We start from the raw sequence: 25999 nt of genomic DNA, 5'->3' as shown, positions 1-25999 counted from the left end.
TAACACATTAATACTGGAATTTTAATGAGAGGCACATGATGGCATCTTAATTAAGTAAGCAAATGCCACTTTTCATAGGCTAACATTTTCTGGTAACTCTATTTTGATGCAGTTTCACGTTTAATTAAAGTTGCAAGAACAGTACAAAGAGGTCCTGTGTACCTGCTGGGGGTTGAATGGCATCCCCTCTTGCCCCCCACCTGCAGAAACACCGAAACCGTAATCCCTAGTAGCCGTGAAGGTGGACTTACTTGGAAACGGGATGGGTGCAGACTTAACTAGCTGAGTTAAGATGAGGAGCCCCGGGGACACACACGCAGAGGGAAGGTGGCCACGTGAAGACAGAGGCAGAGATGGGGACCACGCAGCCAACGGCCGAGGAACACCGGGTGGCCCCGAGAGCTGGGCCAGATAAGGTAGGAGCCTCTTCTAGAAGCTACAGAGGGGGCACGGCCTTGCTGACACCTTGTTCAGACTCCTGGCCTCCAGAACTATGAGGCCGTAAATTTCTGTTGCTTTAAGCCCTTTAGTTTGTGGTATTTTATTATAGCAACCTTAGGAAACTTATACTCGGCCCTTTACCCAAATTCACCAATTTATACTTTACCCTTATTTTTGCACTCTCTCTCTATTTTTCCCGAGTCTCTCTTTTTAAAGATCGATTGATTTGTGAGAGAGAGAACGAGAGGGAGAGGGAGCACATGTAGGCACAAGAGCACGGGGAGGGGCAGAGGGAGCGAGAGAATCCCGCTTAGACTCTGAACTGAGCACAGAGCCTGATGAGGGGTTCGATCCCACAGCCTTGAGATCAGGAACCAAAACCAAGAGTCAGAAGCTTAACTGCCTGAGCCACCCAGGTGCCCCTCCTGAATCTCTTGAAAGTGAATCACAGGTACCACCTCCCTTTACTCCTAATATTTTAGTACGTATTTCAAAAGAATAATGGTAATTCTTGTGCATAAAAGTTATTGCATCACAACATTCAGCATTACTAAACACTATTATAGAAACCACCATGCACATCCAAATGTCATTAATTTTTCCAAGCATATTACTGATAGCTGTCTCCCCAGCTCAGGAGGTAACCCACGGTCCCCCAGTGCATGTAGTTGTCCTTTCTTTTTAATCCTCTCCAATTTGGAACAGCCCCTGTCTTTTCATTTAAAACAATATTTTATTTATTTTTTTAAGAGAGAGAGAGAATGAGAGCAAGAGAGCATGAAAGGGGAGAGCTCAGAGGGAGAAGCAGACTCCCTGCAGAGCAGGGAGCCCGATACGGGACTCGATCCTGGGACTCCAGGATCATGACCCGAGCTGAAGGCAGTCGCTTAACCCACTGAGCCACCCGGACACCCAGCCCTGTCTTTTCAAGGCCTTCTTCACATGACCTTACAAGAAGGTTTTTGGCAGGCAAATCACAGAGGGGGCAGCACGTTTGTCCCATCGTACCCCATCCGATGGGTGTGTGATGTCCCTTGGCCCCATCACTGAAGACGTTAACCTTGGTCGCTGGCAGAGCTGAGGTTAGCCAGGTTTCTGCACTGAGGAACCACAGCTAGGAACCCATGAGTGCACGCTGATATCAACAAACACATGAATACCCAAACAGAGGGGAGAAGAAAAGCCTCCTCCTTACAACAGAATCCCAGCTCACACATGCAGGAAGCGTGACAAGGTTAGAACCTGGCACTCGCTCTAGTCATAATGGATTCAGATGAATCGAGGGATGTTAACACTGTTCCTGGGTGCCGGAAAGGTGGAAGTTTGAAGAAAACTTTGATGAGGAATAGAATATTTACACAGTCCTCAAATATCCTGCCGCAAAATATTCCACTTAAATATAAAAATGTTGGCGTCTAACATGATAGGGAAAATAGAAAATTCTGGGAGCGGATGTTTCGTGCTTTTGAATTGCAGATGGTTTCCCTTCTTTCTGTAGAAAATTTTGCATTATGTGCTAGCAGGAAAAAACGAGGTTGTCCCAAATGAATGTATAATGCACGGGCAATTATTTTGGTTCGGAACACATGCTAATAGCATTCTGCAAGCTTTTAGTTTAAGGATACTGGGAACTGCACTGTGGGATCAGAGGGGTCACCTCCACTCTTTCCCAAGGCTTCAGGTGTCCACATCCTCTGGACCCCAACCTGTTAAAGATCACCTCCAGATTTTTTTAATTCACTTGAGCAAAAATAGAGTGTTTGGGAAGCACGACAATATTCACTTCTGAACTCTTCATGGCATCTCATATTAACTAAACAATAAAAGTTGCTATCCTACAAGAAATGCACATTCAAGAGAAAGAAACATATTTTGATGAGAAGAAGAAATCTGCACGGAGCTTCTGGGTTAGAAATCCATGCAAGTTTAATTGTGTGTTTCCGGTATCTTACATTCATTGAGGAGGTAAGTTAGACCAGGCTGTTCAGAGATAGAAAGTGGGACATCAGAACTCAGGGAGCTGCAAAACACGGACATGACCAACAAGGGTGTTTAACTTAGAGCTTACAGAAAGCAGGAAAGGGGGATGGAAGTTCTCCTGGCACCATGTAATGAGGCGTGGCATCAGAGACTCCGTGCCAAGTGTCGGGTTGCTGTTTGCCAGTTTCATGACCGAGGGCAATACACCTAATTCAGCCCCTTAGTTTGCAAACTACAAGCAACTATTACTAGTTAATGGAGATGCCAGTTCTCCTCAGTCTAAGACCAGCACAGTGCTGATGTACAGTAGGCACTACAGCTCTCCTAATAAAAGCAATCAGCAAAGAAATAATACCTTATTAAATGTGGTCTTTGTAAAGACGAGCATGAGCTATGCTGTATGAAATCATCCATCCTTCCCTGCACACAGGTGTTAGCTGGGTCCTGAATTCAAGTTCCAAAAAGCGTGGGCAGAAGGAAACAGCGAGAGAGAGAGAAGTTCAGCCCAAGCTCCTTGAATGCTGAGGTGGTGTATTCGGTTTGGTTGCTTCCCTTCTTCCCCTCACGCTTACTGGACAGTGTATTTCACAAATCCAGCAATGGGGAAGCAAGATGATTTCAGTCAAAGGCGAGAAATACTTATACAATGTCACGCCCAGAATACACAGGGCCAGCGATGTTAAAAGTTTCAAGTGCCGCATCTAATGCAAACCAGAAAAAAAAAATCTGAATGCCTTCTACTCTGCTATTGACAAAAATGCACTGTGCTCTGAGACGTATGAGGGAACTCTTTGTAAATCTGTTCCTTAAAAAGAACCCACATGCAACAAAACACTTTTATGAAAGATTGAATAGAAACATACAGGTACTTCTGGAAGAGATCTCCCAAAAATCTATTCAACCCATTTATTTCCTGGTAATTTACTACTTCGGTTTTGAACGTGTGTCTTCCAGCCAGTGACCCAGGGAAACTGTGTAGACCCTCCACTGCTGCTTACAACCAATTATTTGAGAATGAAAATAAAACTTTCTAGCAACCCTGTCTTCAAGAACGAACTCCAAAAAGCCACAAAATCTTCAAATAAATCAGAACAAAGACAGCAAACTCCTTTTATACAAAGACAAGCAAAACGCCTAAGACTCCCCCAAAAATGAAACCTAAAATCACTGAACAAAAAAAGTAATAGGTTCTGACCCAAAGGGCCACCAAATGCCATCAGGAAAGACAGAGGCTCATGTTCTGGGAACTATCTATTCTCTGTACCCTGCATCACTTTTCACTTATTGCCGTTGAATTGGGTGATTGGCAGAAATGCTATTTTACCAGTTACATCCAGAAAGCAACCTTTCTCATTCTGAAATATTCATGCCACCAAAAGGAACAGGTGAAGAAAGTGTTAAACCTTAAAACCTGGAACACTGAATTGCCACCTCTTTCCCCAAGGCTCTACTGAGACATTCCAGTTGAAAGCACTATGGCCGTGAGGAAGGGAGGGTGTCAGGTAGGGTATGCACCAGCAGATACCTGTAAGAGTGAATTACTCCTGATGAGCACCAGTGAATGGTGCTGAGAGGGAAGAAACCATCTTCCTGCCACAGGCCGCCTCTCTTGTACTTGAGTCAGAACACCCAGAGGATTCCTGAGCTCCCATCTGCCCACAGTCACGGAAACTCAGGGAACAGAGGCAGAAGATCCATTCATCCGTGGTCTCAAGCTGAGACCTTCCCGTGGGTTTGCACGGTTGGAGCACAGAGGGAAAACTAAAAGCATGCAACTTTCCTCCTGCTTCTACGCTGTTAGCAGATAATGTAGGAAGCAATGCCACCAGGGAATCCTTTCATTCATTAAGAACTATGCATTAAGCCCCTTATTATAATTAAAATGTACTTTGAGATTAATGATTATGAAGTTTTCTGGTAATAAAAGTTTTAAAACCTGTAGGACCACCATTTAAATTTTATAACAGTTGAAATTACATTGGAGGAGATTTTTACAGCTCAGTCTGTAAACATCCTGAGGTCAGTAATTACTACTTTGGGAGCATGTAAATATTTATTGGCGGCCCTGCTGCCATGCTACGTAACAAACCACGTCAAGAAAACAAAATATGTCAGAAAGAAAGGATAATCGGAGAATTCCAAGTGAACGGGTGTGGACAGCACTGACAGCCGTACTAAAGAAGCCCGGACGTGTTTCTACAAATGACCAGAGCTTCATGGGAGCATAGCAGGGGGCAGATGTGACGGCGCCTGGGTTCGTGGGACCACAGCCTCAATCCTCATCTTCCAGACCAAAGATGAAAAGTCAACGTGTAGGGACATAAACATAGTTATTTAACACGAAATAGATATAAAAACCAGAGGAGCCATCTAGAAGAATCCAAAGGGATTGTATCCGGGAAGAAAAATGTGCAGGGAAGGACACAGCTAATATGACAAGTCTTCCAACAAGTCCCGTAGAACTATCTGGCTTCCTAGATACCGGTTGTATGACAGATACAAACCGGAAGTGAAAACAATGGCATACATGAAATAATTTATGTCATGAAATGTGTATTGTCAGGATCACGAAATGATGCAATAACAGTGTCACAAGCATAGAAAAAGTAATGAAAATTTGTAAAAAATGTCTAAAATAGGAGAACACTTAACTAAGGCCATTTGTATAATCCAACCACATTTCACTAAAGCATGTCGTAGAAGAAACTTCTAAGACCTGGAGATGTAAGCATGTGTATATAAAAAGACGGACGTATTATTAAACCACTGCCAACCCGGCCAGCCTTCCAAGTTGAAAGCGATGGTGGACTCGTTTTGTGTTACACTGGGGTGACCACCCAGCACCACCTGTTTTCCCTCTTTGAGACTGAACGATGCTGTTTAGCGTGTGGGCAGCTCTTCACAGGCACACGGTCCGAGCCCTAGCTGACACTCAAAGTACCATTTCTCTGTTAACTACTAAACTAATACAAGTAACATTTCTCTATTAAATACCAAAGTAAATACGTGAAGCGGTTCTACATAATAGAATGGCACTCGATACCCTAAGTGTTGCACAAGGTAGAACTTGCACGATCACAAAAACAGAATGCTGGGTATGCGCTCCAGATTACCACCAAAATAGTTCTGGGTTTCTCTTCTCTTCTCCTCTCCTCTCCTCTTTTCTTTTCTTTTTTTTAAGACTTTATTTATTTATTTGCTAGAGAGAGAGAGGACAAGCCAGGGGAGCAGCAAGTAGAGGGGGAAGCAGGCTCCCTGCTGAGCAAGAAGCTGGACGTAGGACTCCATCCCCTGGCATCATGACCTGCGCTAAAGGCAGACACAACCGACTGAGCCACCCAGGCGTCCCACTTCTAATTGACATGAATACACAAATTGGTCCTTTTAAAAATCTCTCTTTCCTTTAGTGACTGCCTTAAACTCCTAGACAGGAGGAACATTATCGAAGGTCAACTATCAGAGGTCTTTTATTCTGGTATCTCTTTCTCATTACAACTCTAACCTTATTATTTCCTGTGTCTCCCCACCTAGTGCCACGACTCCTTCACAGCCATAACTTCCAGCTGACACATGATCCTTTCTACTCAAGGAGGTTCATCCGTGTCGTCTGTGTTGGAGTCAGCTGCCTCCCCCTTTAGTAACTCCGCTATACTTTCCCCAACTAACCAGTTTGACCCATAGGTAGGGATATCTCCATGCCCCTATCTAGCAGGAAGACGTTACAGAAAATGGGACCGTCCACCTTCAACAGCCTTAAAGATTTACGGGTCACAATTGTTCAGGAGGGAAATGATAAGGGAGCAGAAGGTAAGCTGAGGACAAAGCATAAGAGGACACCCTACAACACCCCCCTAAGCCCCCCACCCCAGTGTGAGATACGTGTGACTTTCCTCGTGGAAGCTCCCAATTGTCTTAATGTTAGGGCCTTACTCAGTAAGGGGCGGGCGGGGCTAGGGAGAGAGAGAGAGGTAGGGGGCTAAGGGATCAGGCTTGCAAAATTCAAAAACCAGAGAAAAGGTAACAAACCAGACCATTGGTCCTAGGTGTCAGACACCCGGGTTTTGTAATAGCTGCTTCCGACCAAGAGAATTACCTGACCCTATGAAGGAAGTAAGCCACCGAAGGCATCATTACTAGTCCTTGCTCTATGGTGATATCAATAGAGATGTTACAAGGATTTAAGTTCCCTGGTTAGCTTTCTGTAAAAGACCACCCCTAAAAGCCATCAGTGGCAACCTTGTTGGGACCCCTCTCAGTCTTGAGAGCTTTTTCTGTACCTTCATTTAATGGAAATATCCCTTTAATGAGGAACAGAAGCCAAGCTTAGGACAAAGCAGAAGCTGACACCCCACAACCCCCCACCCCCACCCCCCACCATGAGATACAAGTGACGTTCCTCCTGTGCTCTGAGTTGCTCTAAAGCTGAGGATAGGAAAAACAAGTAATTAATTCATAGAGATCACAGTCCTGCAAGACAGGAGTCTCCCTCATTTACAAATGTCTTAGCAATCTATAAGAACAAAGCATTTCATCAATAACCAACTAGCTTCCAGAAGGAAATGTAGATACCATTAAATGTCCTTTTAAACACCGCCCCCCCCAGACAGATGCAGAATGTAATGCTCCACCAGGAGGCTCCCAACGATCTGGTAATGCCTTGGTAGAGGGAAAAACAACCTTAACTTGACAATGGCAAGTCCTCAGGTATCCTGTGAGTCTTCTTTAACATAAGAAAATCCTTTTGAAACCTTCACTTTCCTTACCTCCCAAGTGTATAATGAGCCACCCCTCCTGACCCTGGGACAGCAGCTCTTTCTGCCCAGGGGTCCTGTCCCTGTGCTTTAATAAACCACCATTTTGCAGCAAACACGTCCCCCAAGAATTCCTTCTTGGCCTTTGGCTTCAAACCCTGATGTCTTCACTCACTCTCCTTTGTTCTCGAGACTCATTCTCCGACTCTGTGAGACAAGAACTTCGCTCTCTGGCACCATTTAGGTGCCAAAACCCGGGAACACTTCCTCCAAAGGGTAAGTAAAAGGAGACTCTTCTTCTCCTTCCTGGGAGATGTCCCTCTTAAATCAACTCTTCTCATAAGCAGTAAAACCAGGCACCTGTTGGCCACTTAAAGACAAAACTCTCAGCCGCTGGTCTGAAGTCCAGGTGACAGGCTTCTGGAGAAAGCTGTGGTCAATCCCCCTTTCCTCAAAGGAAGGAAATGTTGGCCTAACCCCACCCAGTTCTCCTTTCTATTCTTTGGCTTTTCTTAAATGACTTTCTCCAGCATTGTTACTAGAGGGAAAAACAACCTGAACTTGATAATGGCAAGGCCTCCAGACCTTATAGGTCCTCATTAGCATATGAAGGTTCTTTTGAAAACCTCCCTCTTCCTTACCTCCCCAACTCTCACGTGTATAATCAGCCTCCCCTCAGAAACCCCCTGCAGCAGCTCTTTCTTCCCAAAGGTCCTGTCCCAATGCTTTAATAAAACCACTATTTTGCACCAAAAAAAAAAAAAAAAGGCTACCAATACATACACACAGTATCAGATAAATTCCGTATAAATTCTAAAATGTGGGGAAGAGGAAAGACAGATTACAAAACACATCAAAACATATTCACTGATTATCTCTATGTGATCGAATTATTAGTGATTATTAATTTTCTTCTTTACATTTATGGGTTTCTTTCAATTTTCTACAATAAATGTGTGATATTTATACTGAGAAAAATCTTTTGCAGAATAAACAATGAACAAAACTATGAAAGGAGATGAAAACACAGGACCATTCTCTTGGGTTCACGGAAAGTTTCCAAGATACTGAAGTCGAAGGTGAGGAGGGAAACGTGAGACAAGTCGGCGATTGTCTGGTGAGCGAGCCTGAGTGACTTTTCAATCAGTGAATGGCTACCATATAAATAACAGTCAACCATCCAATTAAAAGATACAATTTCGTAAGCAAGCATATTGAATAAGTGTTTCCGAGAAAAAGCTAAGACAAGAAATCATGGGTTCCACGTTAGTAAAGAGCCCCTCTGTGGTTAGGGTAAATGGAACATAATTTCAAGGTATTGGGCAAGTCGCTTATATTACATGTCCTGCTAAGCGGCACATTCGCCTTCGTATTAAGGTTTTGTGTGAACCACACAATATTCATTCACTAAGACCTGCATGAAATGAGCCAGCGTCTTCCCACCGCATTGATTGCTCATGTAATTTTTCTCCAATGCCAGTCAGGGTACTCAGCTTTCTCAAAAATCATATTTTGGGGGCGCCTGAGTGGCTCACTTGGCTAAGTGTCTCACTCTTGGTTTCAGCTCAGGTTATGATCTCCTGGATCCTGAGATCCGGCTCCAGCCCAGCCAGGCTCGGTGCTCATTAGGGCGTCTGCATGAAGAGTCTTTCCTTCTGCCCCTCCTCCCACTGCTGGGCATGCTCTCTCAAATAAACAAATAAATCTTTAGAAAAAAAAAATCATATTTTGTTCATCTGAACACTCCATACTTTGTTCTGAGAAAATACAATCTTTTCCAGGTCTGTTGACCAGCAAACTGTGAATACAGTTGATATTTTCAGTCCCTACACACCTTGAGCCAATGGTCTTTGTGTGATTTATCTCTGATGCCTCATAGTATCAGCTCCTCTTTTTTTTCTTCTTTCTTTCTTCTAGAATATTCTATCACAGTTGCCTCGTAGTATCAGCTCCTCTTTTTTTTTCTTCTTTCTTTTTTTCTTCTAGAATATTCTATCACAGTTGTACTGTTCCACACCACAAGGTCTACACACATAAGGAGGGAGACCTCACAGGGTTTATGTGTCCTTGCGTTTGAACTAGGGATGTAGTCGGCCACCTTCCTAGCCTGTCCGTTTCCATGTTCGAGGGACCAGCTTCTTGGGTTAATTTCAGGTCCCCCCTCCACAAGGAAATGCTGCCGGCACGTTTCCCTGCACTTCACAACAGCACCCATTTCTGGTTTGCCTTCCAAATCTGGCTTCTCTTTTCCAGTCTTCTCTGCAGATTCCTGTTTCTCTAACCATCCTCTAATTGGCTTACTCCGGACCCTCTTTTAAATGTTTCTTTTTTTGGACTTCACATTTTGACAGGCTGATCTGATTTACTCCAGGGCTTCTGTTTCTGTGGGTGCAAATAAGATTCTCTCTCTCTCTCTCTCTCAACTCCCAGGACCAACTGCCTCCTGGATTTCTCCATGTACACCTTCCATGGATCCTGACCTTGACACATTCGACCGGGAAGCATGGCCGTCCCACAGAAAAGTACTTCTCCACCGGTGTCTGCACCGTCCCTTCCAATTTCCCAAACACAGAAAGCCTGAAGTCACGTTTAAATTCTCTCTCCTTCTTTAACATTAAAAAAACACAAAAAACAAAAAACAAAAACCACAAAACCCCTGCATTACTGTTGATTTCACCTTCACATATATCATCGATATTTCCTTCACTCTCATCACTATACCCTACACCCATAGCGGCTTGCCAGCGTTTCAGGTGATCTGCTCTGCCTTCAGTGAGGAGCCCTTAGTCTCAGTCCACGTGTACCCAGAGCCCTGAGGACAAAGTTCTATTTTTCCCGTTACAGCTGTCACCCGAAGCTGAGATTTGACACATGGCGTGCATAAAATCATTGATGTAAATATGTTAATGATTATACACTAAGAAACAAATTAGCATTTATGCTCACCTTTTACTTTCTCTCCTATACCAGAGTATCAATGGTTATGGCCAAAGAGCCTGTTTTTCTTGTTGCTCATGTATCCTCAGGAGCAAGCATAGCCCTAGGCACAGGGCAGATTCTCAGTAAAAAATGTACTTGATGAACGAATGAACAGGTGAATTCACATCGTAAGTTAACCAGAGATATTTCTGAATATAGTGTTTCCATTTTCATCCTGAGTTAGAGAGGAAGAATGATAGCTTACAGCTTATTGAAGAGGGCTTTCTTGTTCTAAAATAGTCATTCGAATTTACACTAATTCAGAGAATAGTTCCTGTGAGAAGCAGGTAAGTCTGACGGCTGGAGGAAAAGGTGACACGCATCTGGACTCAAGGGCCACAGAGCAGATCTGCCAATGGTGTTCTGCAAGGTAGAGAGGTGGCTCCTTCTCTAAACCCAGCCCCAGACCATCGTTACACCTGCGATGGTTTTAAGAACCTCTTTTGATGAGGTATTTTTGATGAGGGCCAGCGTCCCTGCCAAACTGTGAAATCCCATGATTCTGTCCCAGGTTCTGAGGTCTCCCTTTGCATTTTAATAACTGCCGTTCTCAGAGGAGGCCGGAGAAGTGGTAGAAAAACTCTAAGGCAAAAATTCTACCTTCGAGGTGTTTACAATTTAAGGAGTCCAGTTAAATGTACCAAATAATCCCCAATGGCATCAAAGCGCAAGGAAGACAGTAGATACAGAGAGGTGGCAGAGATGGGGATGGATGTGAGCTTTGGAAACAGACAAACCCCGGTGAGTCCCTGCTGGGCAGTGTTGCTGACTGCAAACCCAGGCAGTGACATCACTGAGACCCAGTGTCACCTCACTTGCAGGTGAGACGGAACTGGTGATGGGCAGGAGGGAGGACGCGGGATGTGATGGGCACTGGCTGTTCTACACAACTGGTAAATCACTGACCTCTACATCTGAACCTGACGAGGTGTGAATATGCTGGCTAACTGAATTTAGAAAAAGAAGAAGTGAAGTCTCAAAATATTCCGTTGTTGAGATTTTCTCATCATCCGTGACCTTCCAATGAACTCTCCCTGATCTCCAACGTTCTGCTGTGTTTACGATCTCCAGTGTTTACGCTGCCAACTAAACTCCACTCAGAGGAGTCACAGAGAGGGGAGACCCTGGATCCTGGGTGGGGCCAACTCCCCAGAGGGCGGGCAGAGTGTCCTTTCTCTCCTCCTGCCACTCTGAAAAGCTTCCTCAGCTTTTACTTGTGTTTCACGGCCCGGTCTTGTTAGAGAGATTTTCTAAGCTGTCTAGGGTCCCTGGTGACTCTCTGTTCCTCTTAGAACCCCACGCTGGCTGAAAGCAGTGTGAAGCCCCCGTAAGCTAGAAGGATCCAAGTGAGACGGAGACCCCAGGATCCAAGGGCTCTGCTCTGGGCCCTGCTGAGCTAGACGATTCAGTTCCAGGCTTGTAAAAGCCTCCTCAGGATGCCCCTGGCCTGGGGACGCCCAAAACTTTTCCTAGGGTCACCCTGTCTTTGCCACTTTCATGATTTGAGAATGGAGGCAGGTCGTAAGAGCGTCCCCATGGCTGAGGGCAGCAGGACAGGCAAGCGGCAGGACCAACAATGCAATTCTAGAACCCATGTTTGCAGACTCTGAGAACCAGCGAGAGGAAAGCAGCAGGTGCCACTGGACCTACGGCGCACAGCCCCTGAGAGGAAGCCCCGCACTGCACAACCCCCAGCTGTCTCAGCCTGCCTTGTCCTTCCTGCTAGAGTCCCCTTCTTTCTGTCCCCAGCCGTGGCGTCAGGCACATGCCACCATCAAATGCCTCTCTTGCTTCTACCAAGAAATTAAACTTTCAGATTTAGTCCATTCCGCTTCTTCTAGGCGAAGTGAAAATACGGAATAGTAACTGGTTTTCCATTGGCATCATTTTGGCTCGATGTTTTATTTTTTTTTAATCTACTTTCTCAAGCCAAAAAAGTCATCTTATCTTTCACTACATATATTCTTTACTCCCATCTACGCGTCCACCTCATTTCTGGTTTTCAGAGGTTCTAACCCAAAGTTTTTAATTACCTCCCAACTTCAATTACGACGGGAAGGGTTGGCCAGATGGTTCCCGTACCGGGTTTCCCTGTATTCGCTACAACCCCCCGGGGGGTCAGAAGGAGCTAAGCTCAAATGTATCTTAGTTTGACGTCACCTTTCCCTTGTCATGTCTTTCACAGGACACTCCCTCAACTTCCTCCCCAGCAACCAGGGCATGCGGATCACTCCGTTTCTCCTGAGTCCCAAATGGCCGGTGATTTGATCAACAGCGCGAGGTAACAGCTTCCCACCAGACAAAATGGCAAAAATACGCGAGTGGGCGTAGACACAGGGAGACGAGGTGTGTGTTCCGTGACACTGTCGTTTCTGCCCCATCTAACAAACACTAATGGCTATTCATACTTCAACAGAGAATCTTGAAATTCTGCTGTATTACCTGCAAATTACACAGTTCTTAAACTAAAAATCTTCAGAAGGCTGAGATGTTATTTTTTTTAAAAACAGACTCAATCGCTAAGAGAACATAGCCTACAAAACCTGTCAAAGAGTGACTTTCATTTGGCAAGTCCTGGCTCAGACTTTCTGAATTGAATTATAATATACACATAGAAGTATAGATCTCATAAAATCATCACTGACTATGAAAAAAATTAAAGTATAAGTTACCTATCATCATATTTTTATTAATATTAAAATACCCAGATCGGGTTGCTGCAACAGATATAATATTGAAAAAGAAATAAGGGTGTCAAGAATCAGGAAGGACAGCACAGATATTACATTAAAGCAGCGGTCAGAAATATACACTGTTCTGGGTCTTATGAATCACCCCAAAATAAGGGAGTAGCTTGCACTATCCTGGTATAATAATGTACTTTTCTAAACATAGTTTAAAGATTGTATGTTTCTTTGTATTTGACTGTGAAGGAATTTCTGATTTTGTGGAGCTTTATTTAGTAATAAACACTGCACCCAAGTCCCCGGGATGAGTTCTGAATTAAGTACAAAATACTCTGTCACCCACACCGAACAGCTACTGTGACCGGCAACTCTGCTCTTCCAATGGCCGAGTCCAAGAGGGAGTCCTAATGACTGGAGGCAAAAGAGCAGCGTCTCTCCATCTGCTCATGCTAGTGGAAGTGACTTGATCCTTTTCTCTTCCCCTTCGCTAAAAAGACTCTACGGCCTGCCCTTTCTCATCTCATCAAGGAGTCTGTCCACAAGCTGCTCAAGGTTCTGTGATGTTCTGTCCTCCCCCTCCGTGTGATGGACACACTTGGCTCCCCCTTCCCAGATCTCGGCTTGGTGACCAGCTCCTGGGGGGCGTCTTCCTAATACCTCTGTCTAGCACATGCCCTTGTCTCCCCACACCAGGGACTGGGTTAAGCTCGTCCCTCTTCTCCCACTTTAGCCTACATTTGATAGAGACCATCTAACAGATACCAGTGTCATTATTTCCCGCCATTCAAGATACTACCAATTTAGAGGCTAATCGCTCTTTTGCTGGGATTCCACAACAGCCACTCAGCCAGGAAAGACCTAGAACACCATCTACAACTCACCATCCTGAACCATAAGCCTTATGCGGGCCATCGCCAAATGCAGAGGACGTGGGTCCTCCCATCAGTATCATGAATTTACTTTTTTTTTTTTTTAAGATTTTATTTATTTATTTGTCAGAGAGAGAGAGGGAGAGAGAGCAAGCTCAGGCAGACAGAATGGCAGGCAGAGGCAGAGGGAGAAGCAGGCTCCCTGATGAGCAAGGAGCCTGATGTGGGACTTGATCCCAGGATGCTGGGATCATGACCTGAGCCGAAGGCAGCTGCTTAACCAACTGAGCCACCCAGGCGTCCCATGAATTTACTTTCTACCTGCGCCACTAGTCCCAACTGGGTCGTCCCAGGTTCCAGTCAGAATCCTCCTCCTCTGAGCTCCACATTTGACCGACAGACTGACTCTTGCATTTAAAACGGTCAGCTCTGTCTACATGGAAACTCTTGTTTCCATGAGAGTTGGAGGCTCTGTCCATCTCCTTCTCCCTTCTCATTACATCTTCTCACCCCGTGCCATGTTCTCTCTCACATACAGGGCCTTCACCTCCACTGACAGCCTCCAACTCAGAGGTCCCTTTTCTGGTCTCTTCAGGTCTCTTTCACAGCCCTGCACCCAGCCTGGTGCCCTCGACACAGACGGCCTGGTCCAGACTGGAAGTCAGTCATACTGTTTAAGGACTCCTACGCTGCGATACCCACGAAGAGGTGATACTTCATCATTCCAAAGCTGTTCTTGAGCCCTCACAGTGAAGGCAAGGTCGGGGGAGAAGGAAGCTCAGTCAGTAAACATGGCCAGGTGTCTCTGACCCGACAGCAGGAGCCCAGGCCCCGCGTGAAGTGGCTGAGGGGCCACAATGGCCCAGTCTTTCTCAACAGGGGCTCTGGCCGTAACTGTTCCTCAGTTCCAAGGCCTGCATTATTAGGAATATTCCAGAGGTATAGGCCAGTCATTTCATTTGAGAAACATCTTAGAGCAGAGCATCCCATCATCACTCCTTTGCTGAAACGCGGTCAGTAGTAGCTAGAAAACCTCTCAGCTGAACGCATCTAGTTTAGAAAGACTCAGACATCCACACAGACCCTCAGAGCTGTCTGTAGTTCAGCTCATTCCACCCCACTCCCGGAGGAAATGCAACTGACAAGCCACGTTCCACTATAAATAACTGCTCTCTTAAACTACAGAACTACTCATGGTTGTTGCGTGTGAGAACTGGAAACAGCTTGAGTTACCCCAAAGTATCGCAGCCTCTAAACTCTGGAACACTATGCAGCCACTAAATAGATGTTCGGACGAAATATTTAGAAACACGGAATAATTCTGTGACTTTAAGAGACAATATGGGGGGCGCCTGGGTGGCTCAGTGGGTTGAAGGTCTGAATCTTGATTTTGGCTCAGGTCATAATCTCGGGGTCCAGGGATCGAGCCCCACGGTGGGCTCCACTCTTGGTGCAGAGTCTGCTTGAGATTCTGTCTCTCCTTCTCCCTCTGCTTGCTCTCTCTGCTCCCCCACCAAACAAATAAAATCTTTAAAAACAAACAAAAAAAGGTGGGCGCACCTGGGTGGCTCAGTGGGTTAAAGCCTCTGCCTTCGGCTCAGGTCATGATCTCAGGGTCCTGGGATCAAGCCCCACATGGGGCTCTCTGCTCAGCGGGGAGCCTGCTTTCCCCTCTCTCTCTGCCTCTCTGCCCACTTGTGATCTCTGTCTGTCAAATAAATAAATAAATCTTTAAAAATAAATAAGTAAAATCTGGAAATCATGTTGAGTCCCTCAGATAGAAACCCAGTTATATTGGTTTAAATGGTTTGATTAAAACTGAGACCCTAGGGGTGCCTGGGTGGCTCAGTGGGTTAAGGCCTCTGCTTCAGCTCAGGTCATGATCCCAGGGTCCTGGAATCGAGCCCAGCATCAGGCTCTCTGCTCAGCAGGGAGCCTACTTCATCCTCTCTCTCTGCCTGCCTCTCTGCCTGCTTGTGATCTCTATCTGTCAAATAAACAAAATCTTAAGATAAAATAAAAGAGACAATATATACATAACACAAATTCAAGTATTACATGTGCATTACACTCACCCACACAATTAGAACCAGGAGGACATGTATTAAATGTTAACACTGACTTTCTCTGACCAGCAGGATTGTGGGTGACTTTTATGTTCTTTTGGTTCTTCTATATTTTCCAGTGTTTCTAAAATAAATGTGAATTGCTTCTGTAATTAGAAAAATAAAACGTCTTACTAAAAGGATATTCAGAAGTTAAATCTAAATGTTTTACAATATTAATGCAAATTATTAAAATTTCAGTTGTCTTAAATATAGAGGAAAATGTTGTTTATTATTAAAGCCACTTTTGAAGAGGCAAAATAATTTACTTAAAATGGGAGCTTAAATAAGTGAACAGGGAAACCTAAGGAAGTTTCCCTTAGACCTTAGACGTGGAAATGTGTGCTTCTCAAACTTGCCACGCCTGGGGAAAACCTCAGGTGCTCACGTTCTGTCAGATTCCCATGAAAGGTGTATAATGTATTTCTCCGTTCTTCAAAAAATTTTATGTCAAGTTATAGATTTATCATGAAGCACATATCAGTACTTGTTTTCTGAAATCACTCTTATGGTCTTAATCACTATGAATATTGAGTGAGAATTTTCACCGTAGGTCACGAGGAATTTTCACCATAGATTTTAGAGATGGGAAGGGTTAGGTAATGATAGGTCTACAAAAACACAACATAAGAACAACACCAAAAGTCAGACTCACAGAAACGGACAGTAGAAAGGTGGTTCCCAAGAGCTGGGGTCGGGGAGACGGGAGCTGCTGGTCAGAGCACAAGCTTCCGGTTCTAGAAGAATCGGTTCTGAGGACCGGACACACAGCATGGCAACTCTAAGTATCGACACTGCTTTGTCCACTGGAGTTTCGCCAAGACAGTGAATCAGAAGCATTCTTACCACAACAGAGTAAGAATTACTGGTCACCATGTGAAATCCTGGTGTGTCAATAACCCACCTACCGTCATCATTTCACAAAGCGCTTACATCAACTCATCATGTTGTACACTTAATAGACCATCTTACTTGCCAAGAATCGCTAAATGGCCACGAACAGGGCTGAGAAGCCAACGTAGCTCCTTTCAAATTCTTACTCTGATTAACCCAAAAAATAGAACCTTGAGTAAAAAAACCTGGATGTCTGCCAGATTTCCTTCTTTGACCCACTTGCCTTTAGATCTCGTGAGACAAATGAACTAGGAGAAACAATGAAAGCCATCACAGCGATGTCGAAAGCGTTCTGGGCAAGGCCACGCTGGGGTTCCTACGTGGACAGCAGGCAGCCTGACTGCACTGAGGCACGGCCGGAGGTGGCAAGTGGGTCCACAAAAGCAGGCTGCTCTTCAGGGAAGCCTTACTATAAAAATGAGAGGGATGCCATGGCGACAATGACAGGAAAAACATTTAATTGGGCTTTTCCTTAGTTTTTAATTACTGGAAGATCCTGCGACATAACTATGAATCTAAAGGAGGAACCCAACAGAAAGACCGTGGAAATGGGAGATGGAAACGTGAGGCAGAAATCCTTTGACAGGTGGCAGTCAGTAGAGTATAGAGAGGATGGAGGAGAATTTAGCTTCGGGAGGGAAACAGACGCATTTTCCGGATGTAACAAAAGCTGTGCATAGATAGGAAAAAACGGTTTGTTGTTGATTTTCTCTGTTAGGTGGAGGCTGAAGGCATTCAAGCCCGGAAACTTACTTTGTCAGTGAAACTGACGGCAAAAGAACCACTAAGAGAGAGATTCAATATGGAGTGTGGGGTCATTTACGTAAAAAGTTGATAATGATGCCAGGCCCTCTGCCATAGCTCTTTTTGGAAAATCAGACCTACCTTGAACCCTCTGGATTTACAGCTCATTTTCTAGGAAGGAAGACCCTCTTCTTAAATAGCAGGGTACCCCATGTCTTACTATTTAACAGATCACAGAGACGGGAAGGATGAATGATAACTAAACAATATGAAAGTTGTATGGCAGTATTTAACCACACAACAGTCTAAGCAACGAATGAGCAACGTTTGGGAATGAGTTAATTTTGATCTACCAGTTTAAGCCCCTAGCACAAATTAAGCAGTATGTTTTTGAAATCATTTCCTACCTCAGTTATGACAGAACTGTTGGTTTCTCACATTTACTGGCCCCACCCGTTAAAATGACCCAGTCCCACAGTACCCATTAGACACGGCCCGTGACACACTGTATCCAACAGGCACAAAAATGATGAACGTCAGATGTTCAAACGCAAAAGGCCAAGGACTGAGAAAACATTCAGTACAATTTCCAGTAATCATCCCCTTGTTACTGAAGTGAAACAATGATAAAGCTTTTGCTGAGCCTCGCTTAGTCAGTGACTACGCACCTGCTAATATTTTCCCTGTGCCTTCTGATTTCAAAGAGTAAAAATACCTTGAAAGGTCTCCTAGTACTAGGTAACAGAATTAATTCACCGTTTTGTAAATAAAACTAATTAAAATGACATTTTAGCCTTCTGTTGTCCACTACTCATTTTTTGTAAACACGTTTAATAGATGCCCTTTGTGGAGTAAGGTTTATTAAATAACTCTAGGACATGGAATATCAAGTTGTACCCTCCCAAGGAAAGACAAGAAGTCTGAGATGATTTATCAGTAACACAGGTATATTATTTTCTCGAGTAGAAGCAACCTACAGTCCTTTATTCAATTAAATTATTTTCCTAAAATAATTAATACCAAATTCAAGGGATATGTTTCCGATGGTTCCAAACACACCGGACTGTTGAAACGTGCAGATTTGCCCCAGCTTGGGAACTGGTCATGGGGCAGAGTAATGTAGCACCTGTGACCACGTTGCAAAATCAGATGTGAAAATTCAGAACCCTGCAATAAATGTTTCTTTTACCCAAAGTCATATGAGAAAAGATGGGAGAACTGAGCAAGTCTCCTCAGAAATGGTTCCCAGCGCAGTCCCGAGGCACAAGACAGCAAGACAAGCCTACCATCCCTCCCTCCACAGACACGGGGTTGCGCAGATTCTGAGTGTATCCGTTCTTCAACATATAGATGCACGGATTTCCCTTTAAGGAGAAAGACAGATAAAACAAAGTTCGCACAGACCAGCTGACGACTATGTTGTGACCAGAGGCTCACGGGAACCGAAGGCTGCACTTCCTCAGGAGCCGTGGTTCAGCATTCACTAATGCGGTGTTTGTGGTGACCTTAGAGAACATAACTACCACAAATAACAAGAATCGAGTGTATGTTTCTTAACTATCTTCCCAAATTCTAAATATCAGTTTGAAATCATTGTTTTTAAAGGGGAACGAATGTATGATATCACGGTGAGAATCAGGGTGTCATCTGTCCGCTCTGGGGACTTGCCATTCTGTAGGAAGTCTGTCATTCGCAAGAGGACAGCAGACCGGGGGCTCAGGTTATGACACCAAATCTGTCCCTGCCCCTACTCTGGGGCCTTCAGCACAGGGCCTGGCCTCTCTGGGCCTCTGTCTCTCACCTCTAAAAGGCAGAGAAAGCTAGCATCTATGCAGTAGGGTTTCAGGAGGGCTAAGTCAATTTATCATTATAAAGCAAATGTAGAAACGTATCGGACACATAGGAAGGTTGTGCCAAAGTCAATTATTAGTATCTCTTGGAGTTTCGTAGATCATTTGGCAAGATTACTGACAACGTTCACAGTACCTGAGCCTACTCCATGAACACGAACCTTCTGCGATCCAATTAAAATAGCAATGTTCCAGTGTTGCACAGTATTTGATAGCAACACACACAACCACACACATCTCTACTCCACAAAAGCTCATAACACATAACTATCTCTCACCTCACTGAAATTGTTCTTATTATGATTTTCTAAGAGACTTGAAAAAGATGATTCCAGTGCTTTTAACACAAATGCCAAGCCTCTACTCCTCAGGCCAACAAGTGGGAGTCATCTGTGATCTGTGTTCTTTCTCTCAAGCCCTACAAACAACCCCACACCAAATACGGACAACTTGACCTTCAAACATCTAGATGCGGGTCACCTCCCACCACCGCCACCACCACCATAGCGTCTAGCCTGGGGAGTGACAACAGATGGCTCCCCCATCCTGCCCCTCCTTGTCCGCTCTCAACAGAGCAGCCAGAGGGATCTCCTCCAACAGAAGTCCGATTGTGTCACTTCTCCACCCAAAACTCTCCAGAGGATCCCTGATTCACCTGGGCTGAAAGAACACGGGGAAATCCAGTCATGACTCACTCACATGTCCCCTTCTCCATGAGGCCACCCCTTAATACCCTCCACTCCTCTACTCCTGTCCTTCCCACAGTTCTCTGTAGTTGACATAACTGTGTATTTCACTCATGTGCATATTTGTTCTTTCCGGCTTCTCCCCAGGAGAATGTAAGCTCCAAGAGGCAGGGATTTGTGGTTTTTATGTTCATGGCTGACCCTCTTCATAAAGACCAGAACACACTCAAATACTTATACAGCCTCTTACTCAACCGGAATCTTTGGAAAATGGGAAGAATATTGGACATGCAGCACTAACACCAAGTACAGTGGCACTTAATCCTGGAAGTAAAATAAATCTCTCTTTTGAGGTTGTAAACAGGAATACATTCCTGCTACAATTTTTGTGTCAATGGGTTTCATCCATATTTATTTGAAAGTGAATTATTCCTGTGGATAGATGGCTGGGCTGGCTATTCCACGGTGGCAAGGAGACCACTCAGACTTGCTTAATCCACTAATCAAATCTCTCAATGGTGCCCTTACTTGACGTGCTCTTGTTTGTTCTTGCCATTCTCTCTAAGGTAAACTGTCTTTTTATTCACTGGGTAGCATCTAGAACATAGGGGTCATTCAATAAATATTTGAATGATGAATAAGCTGTAAGTTCTTCAAGGGCAGGAATTATGTTAAAAATAGTAATCAATAAATATTAATTCAATGATCAGTAAGTGAAGGTCACTGCAGAATATAACTGTCAGAAATACAACTTTGTACCTGATGTGAGAAAAGAGTCACTGCAGAACCATGAACATGTTAATTTGGATACTATAGATTTAACTCTATGATCACACATGAAATAAAACTAGCTTCTATTTCTTAATTCTGTCTTCCAAAGAAAAGCAACATAATCAGACATTGAGATGTGCATGTTTTCTAAAACTCCTGCATAATTTCTTAAGAATCTTTGTTAAGGTAAATTCACCAGAAAAAAAAAATCCCAACTCTCATTTCTGAAATAATTAAAGTATATTGTGAGGATCAATGCTAGGATCTAAGCTATAATCGAAAACAACAGCAACAAATAACTCTAGTAAAGTTTTATACTTAAAGTTTTCATTTTCTTATAAAGAAATGCTATAGACACTGGTTTACTAGATGTGAGCAAGACAATAAGATTCAGCAGGTGCCATTTCTCTTTACTGTATGCCTAGTTGGCTAAGAATTAAGAGAACGGATTGAAAGAAACACCACTTATGAAACCATTTTAGTTAGGATTCACTTGCAAAGTATTAAGGCATATAATTTCCCGGAAAAAAACCCAGCGGAGTAGAGCTCCACACGACATCTACACAATCTGTTTTATGAACTCTGTGACCCACAACCTTAGTCTCTAATTATCTTGTAACTCCAGGAAAATAAAGGATAACATACATACATATTTTTTTATCAATCAAAGTATTACATATTGTGAAATATTAATAGTTAAACATATAGCCTTTGATATGCTGTCAAATCTTCAAATGGTAAAAAACTAAATTGCTTTACTTACTAATACAAGCAGCAGGACAATATCAGGGTTATCACAAGCGCAGGCGATGTGCATTGGTGTCCAAAAGTCTTCATCCTGGTGGTTGACATTGACCCCTCTGTCAATCAGGATCTCTGCAATGAAGGCATTGTCATACCGAGCGCACTGAAAAAGAGAGAAAAAAAAAAAGAAAGAAATGTATTTCAAACGATGATAAGGTTCATTGCAAATGTCCATAGATAAAGACTTCAATGCCAATTTAGAGGTTGAGAGATGGGACTAACGATGCTCCAGCTAACCTACAAGCTAAGGGGCATATGGGGGTTGGAGGATTCAAAGGGAAATGGCATCCATAGACAGTAGAAATAAAAATGAGAACATAGGGACAGACATTAAGAAGGAGGAAAAAATTTCAGTCTTCGGGTCCTCGTCATTTGTACAAAAGATTACCAGAAAATCTCGGACCACTTGCCAGAATTATCTTTCTGAAATACAGATCTGATCATATGAGCCTTCTGCTCTAAAATATACATATTTTGTCATTCAATTTTGTTGATGAATAAAGTTTTACCCCTTTATTGCATCCAAGACAGATAAGACCTGTCATGATCCTTCCAAACTCATCCCCCATCATCCAAATGCAGCCTTCAGCCTAGCTGCAAAAGACAAGTCAGTACTCCATGGTGCCATCTTGGAACAGTTAAGTATTAGTAATTTCAGAATCTTCTAACATGAATTTTAATTATTGTGTTTTATAGAAATTTCATAGTCTACTAAATCAAACTCTCCAGGAACTTGTTTTGCTCTTATTCTCTATTTATTATTTATATGTAAAATTTATAAAAAATTCAAAGTCGGGCTGGCTCCAAGGGTACACAATCCCCATAGTTGTGCTTAGGCGGTTCCTGCATTTGGTTTAAGGCTCCGCTGTTGTCATCAAGAATTTTCAATAATTATTGAAGAGTCCCACATATTCACTTGCCCTGGACCTTAAAAATTATCCTGTCCTAGTATAAGTCTGATATTTTATATCTATAAGCTACATCAGTTCCAATGCATATTAGCTAAATTAGTATTTTTTTAAAAAAGACCTAAGCTAAATAAGCTAACTACAGATCAGCAAAATTTCTGGGTTGATAGATACATATTTCCCATAGGATTTGGATGCATCCAACAGGTTCCCCTCCCACAGAGAAGTAGTAATCAATGCCATCATTGGAAATAGCATCGTCAATGTATCAACTATTCCTGGACCAGACAATTAAAAACAAATCACGGGAGGGCTTTCCCTTTCAAGTAACAGGGCCCAGACTGGCATTCCTGCCCAAATTAACTGCAACGAAAGAAAAACTCTCAGACAAAATATTACTTCCAAGAGCTGGGAAGAAACAATGCAGTCCTACTGCTACTGTTATTCCAGCTCCCTGGCTTGAAGGACTTTCCAAGCTGCAGCACAGTGAGGAGAAACCCAGTCGCCCAGGGCCACTGAAGAGGAGATTGAACTGAAAGTCCAGAGACTGAGCTGGCCAGGATACAGGACAGAGTCACAGAAAGAACAGGGCTACAGAGAGAAAGGGGACTTCAAAGGTCTTCTACCCCCACCTAGAAATACTAAACTCAAGTTCTGAAGGGCTCAAACTGCTTCCAAATAATTCAACACCCCCCAAAGAGAGCTCAAGGTTATTTATAGAAATATAAAAATATTCAGTACCCAACAAGGCAAAGTTCACTATGGCAGCATCCAGGAAAAAAATGACCAGATATACAAGACAACAAGCAAACAGGACCCACAAAGAGGAAAGAGAGGGACCAACGGGAGCCAACTCAGAAGCAATACACTTGTTAGAATGAGCAAATCTGCATGTTAAAACTGTTACAATAACTACATTCCATGTGTTCAAAAAACTGGGAAACTGTTGAACATGGTAAGCAGAGATATGGGAGACAGCAAAGAGACTCAAATTTAATTCCTGGTGATGAGAACTACCAGGGCGGGGATGAAAAATACACCAGTGGATGGGATCAACAACAGACTGGCTATTGCAGAAGATAAGACTAGTGAACCTGAAGATGGTAACGTAGATTACGCAAAGCAGGACAGAGCAATCAATGACTTTCAATAAGTGAACCGAGCATCGGTGAACCATGGGAAATCTCCAGACAGTAACCAAATAGACTGATAGTGCCGGGAATCGGGTTTACAGAAATTGATTTATATTTTCATATTATTTAATTTGCATTAAAATCAGTAATTACAAGATAGCCAGGTTTTAAAATTAGGTACAAGGATTGAACTGGTATTTCACCAAAGGAAAAAAAAAGACACATGAATTGTGTTTCCCAATTATGATGCAGTCATGGAAGAACATTCCTATCTTCCTCCAGTACCTGGTGGTCTCAAAACCATATGGTGAGCACGGTGCAAAATCATGGTTCAGGTTCCACATGAAGGAAGATGCGGAGGCATCTATATTGGGATGCATGGAAGCACCTGGGGCAATGGCACACGTGAACTTGGAGGGATTAGTTCCGGTTTTGAACCATGACGTTTGCCTTTGTGAAGTACTGCGTCCTGTGTAACAGTAACGAAGACGCTAAGACCCCTAGTCCCATCCATGGGAGCTGCAGGTTTGGGTCCAACGACTAATAAGATGAGTCTAAAGGCTCAATAAATGGGTTTTAGAAATAGGGCCTGGATCCAATTTCTTTCAGGAAATTCACATGCCGGTAACACGTATTCTGCTGTCTCTATCTTTTTGATAACTCATTGCATAATCAACAGTGATGGGACCTCCTCCTTCCCTGTCTGTCAAGACCCCCTCAGCCCGCACCTCAGGAATCCACATTTACAATTCAAAGTTACCTAAGGTTTGGCTCTTTCCTGTCTTTTACCAAAAAAGAGTTAATTAGATACAGTGTGGAAAATGGTACCAGCCTCTCTCAAGTAATGTAATTTTTAGACTCACATTTCAGAGGATCATGAATAATAATTTGACAGCAATAAATACCTTCTAATCACACTTGTCTGAAAAGATTACGATAGTTGAACATTCCCGTTACAATGTTCTTACAACATTATCGTTAGATAGTAAACCTCATTCTGACTGGAAAGAATTTTCTTCCAGCTAGCAAATCTTTCTCCTGATTTAGGCCGTTCTTCATCATTTCAACCAATTTCTGGCAACAGTTCACTTCATCAGGAAGGTGGCTGAACTGCCACTACGTCACCTTCAGAGAGCTCTGAAACCAGCAGTCGTCTCCCCCGATCCTCCTGTCACCATCCTCTGTGTCTCTAAGGTACAGGCAGTACAAGCTACATAACTAGTGGGACCCAGTGCAAAATGAAAAAGTGGGGCCCCTTTTTCAAAAATGACCAAGAATTTGGGGGCACCTGGGTGGCTGCGTTGGTTGAGCATCTGACTCTTGATTTTAGCTGAAGTCATGATCTCGGGTCATGAGATAGAGCCCCATGTTGGGCTCTGAGCTGAGCATGGAGTCTGGTTAAGATTTTTCTCTTCCTCTGGCCCTTCCCCTCATGCTCTCTCTGTCTCTCTCTCTCAAATAAATAAATACATCTTTTTAAAAAATGACTAGGAATTTTAAGAGGGTGACAGCAGAGCATGGAACCAAGCATGGGTTCAGTGGAGCCTAAAGAGATCATGTGGACCCCGTGCCCGTGAAGCTGTCCTTGAACTGCCAGATCTCTTCATGCACCCCCCCACCCCGGGTCCCTCAAGTCCGCACACCGCGCTTCCTTCCAGCAAACCCCTGGAACCTAGTGCGTTTCAAATAAACCCTCCTCACCTAGAAATGTCCATAGAACCTAAATCTATTTCTGTGGAAACACCATCTCTCCTGCAGCCTCCTCCACGGAGCAGGTAAATTTCTTCCATCTGGCCCTGAAAAAGCTTAGCCACTTTCTGAGCTTATTGATTTTTTTTTAAATTTTTATTTTTTAAGTAAGCTTTACACCTCAGCGTGGGGCTTGAACTCATGACCGCGAGATCAAGAGCCCCGTGCTCCATGAACGGAGCTGGTCGGATGCCCTTGAGCTTACCGATTCTGATAGACTCACTATTCATTCACCTTAATGTGCTAATTTCGAAGAGTCACTCTATCCTTACATCCTAGCCCTCTTCTCCCAAAAAGGTCGCTCTCCCCTTTCATCAAATTTAGGGACTACAATCACAGTCGTCCCACAGTGAGCACATCAGCCACGCTGGGTTACACACCCTCTCTGAAAGTGTAGAATGCCTTCCCTCTAGGCCCCCAGAAACCTCCACCACATTATACATTAGTCACCACCCCCTGGCTTGCCACCCTGAAGACTGGCTCCATTCTAAATTACTAAATCCCAATATCCCAATCGTGATCAAAACATTCCATTCTGCCTCCTAACGCATACTTAGGGAGCAACACCACAAACAACTCCTTCCTCCAACACTGTTTATTGAGTTGCCTAGGATTAGTGAGAATGAACACCCTCCACAGTAGCCAGCA

The 25999-nt window shown here is 43.7% G+C and overlaps 1 protein-coding gene across 1 annotated transcript in view; it reads right to left on the bottom strand.

The window, feature by feature from the left end:
* Nucleotides 1-25999, bottom strand: part of LOC111147014 (myosin XVI) — a 471268-nt gene that overhangs the window by 363388 nt on the left and 81881 nt on the right. The window contains exon 4 of the mRNA XM_022502858.1: nucleotides 21521-21664. Coding sequence (XP_022358566.1) covers nucleotides 21521-21664 — 144 coding nt within the window. The remainder of the gene's footprint in view (nucleotides 1-21520; nucleotides 21665-25999) is intronic.

This window comes from Enhydra lutris, unplaced genomic scaffold (genome assembly GCF_002288905.1).
Source record: "Enhydra lutris kenyoni isolate GAN:26980312 unplaced genomic scaffold, ASM228890v2 scaffoldscaffold15, whole genome shotgun sequence".
Taxonomy (NCBI): Eukaryota; Metazoa; Chordata; class Mammalia; order Carnivora; family Mustelidae; genus Enhydra; species Enhydra lutris.
This window is presented reverse-complemented; position numbering and strand designations above follow the sequence as displayed.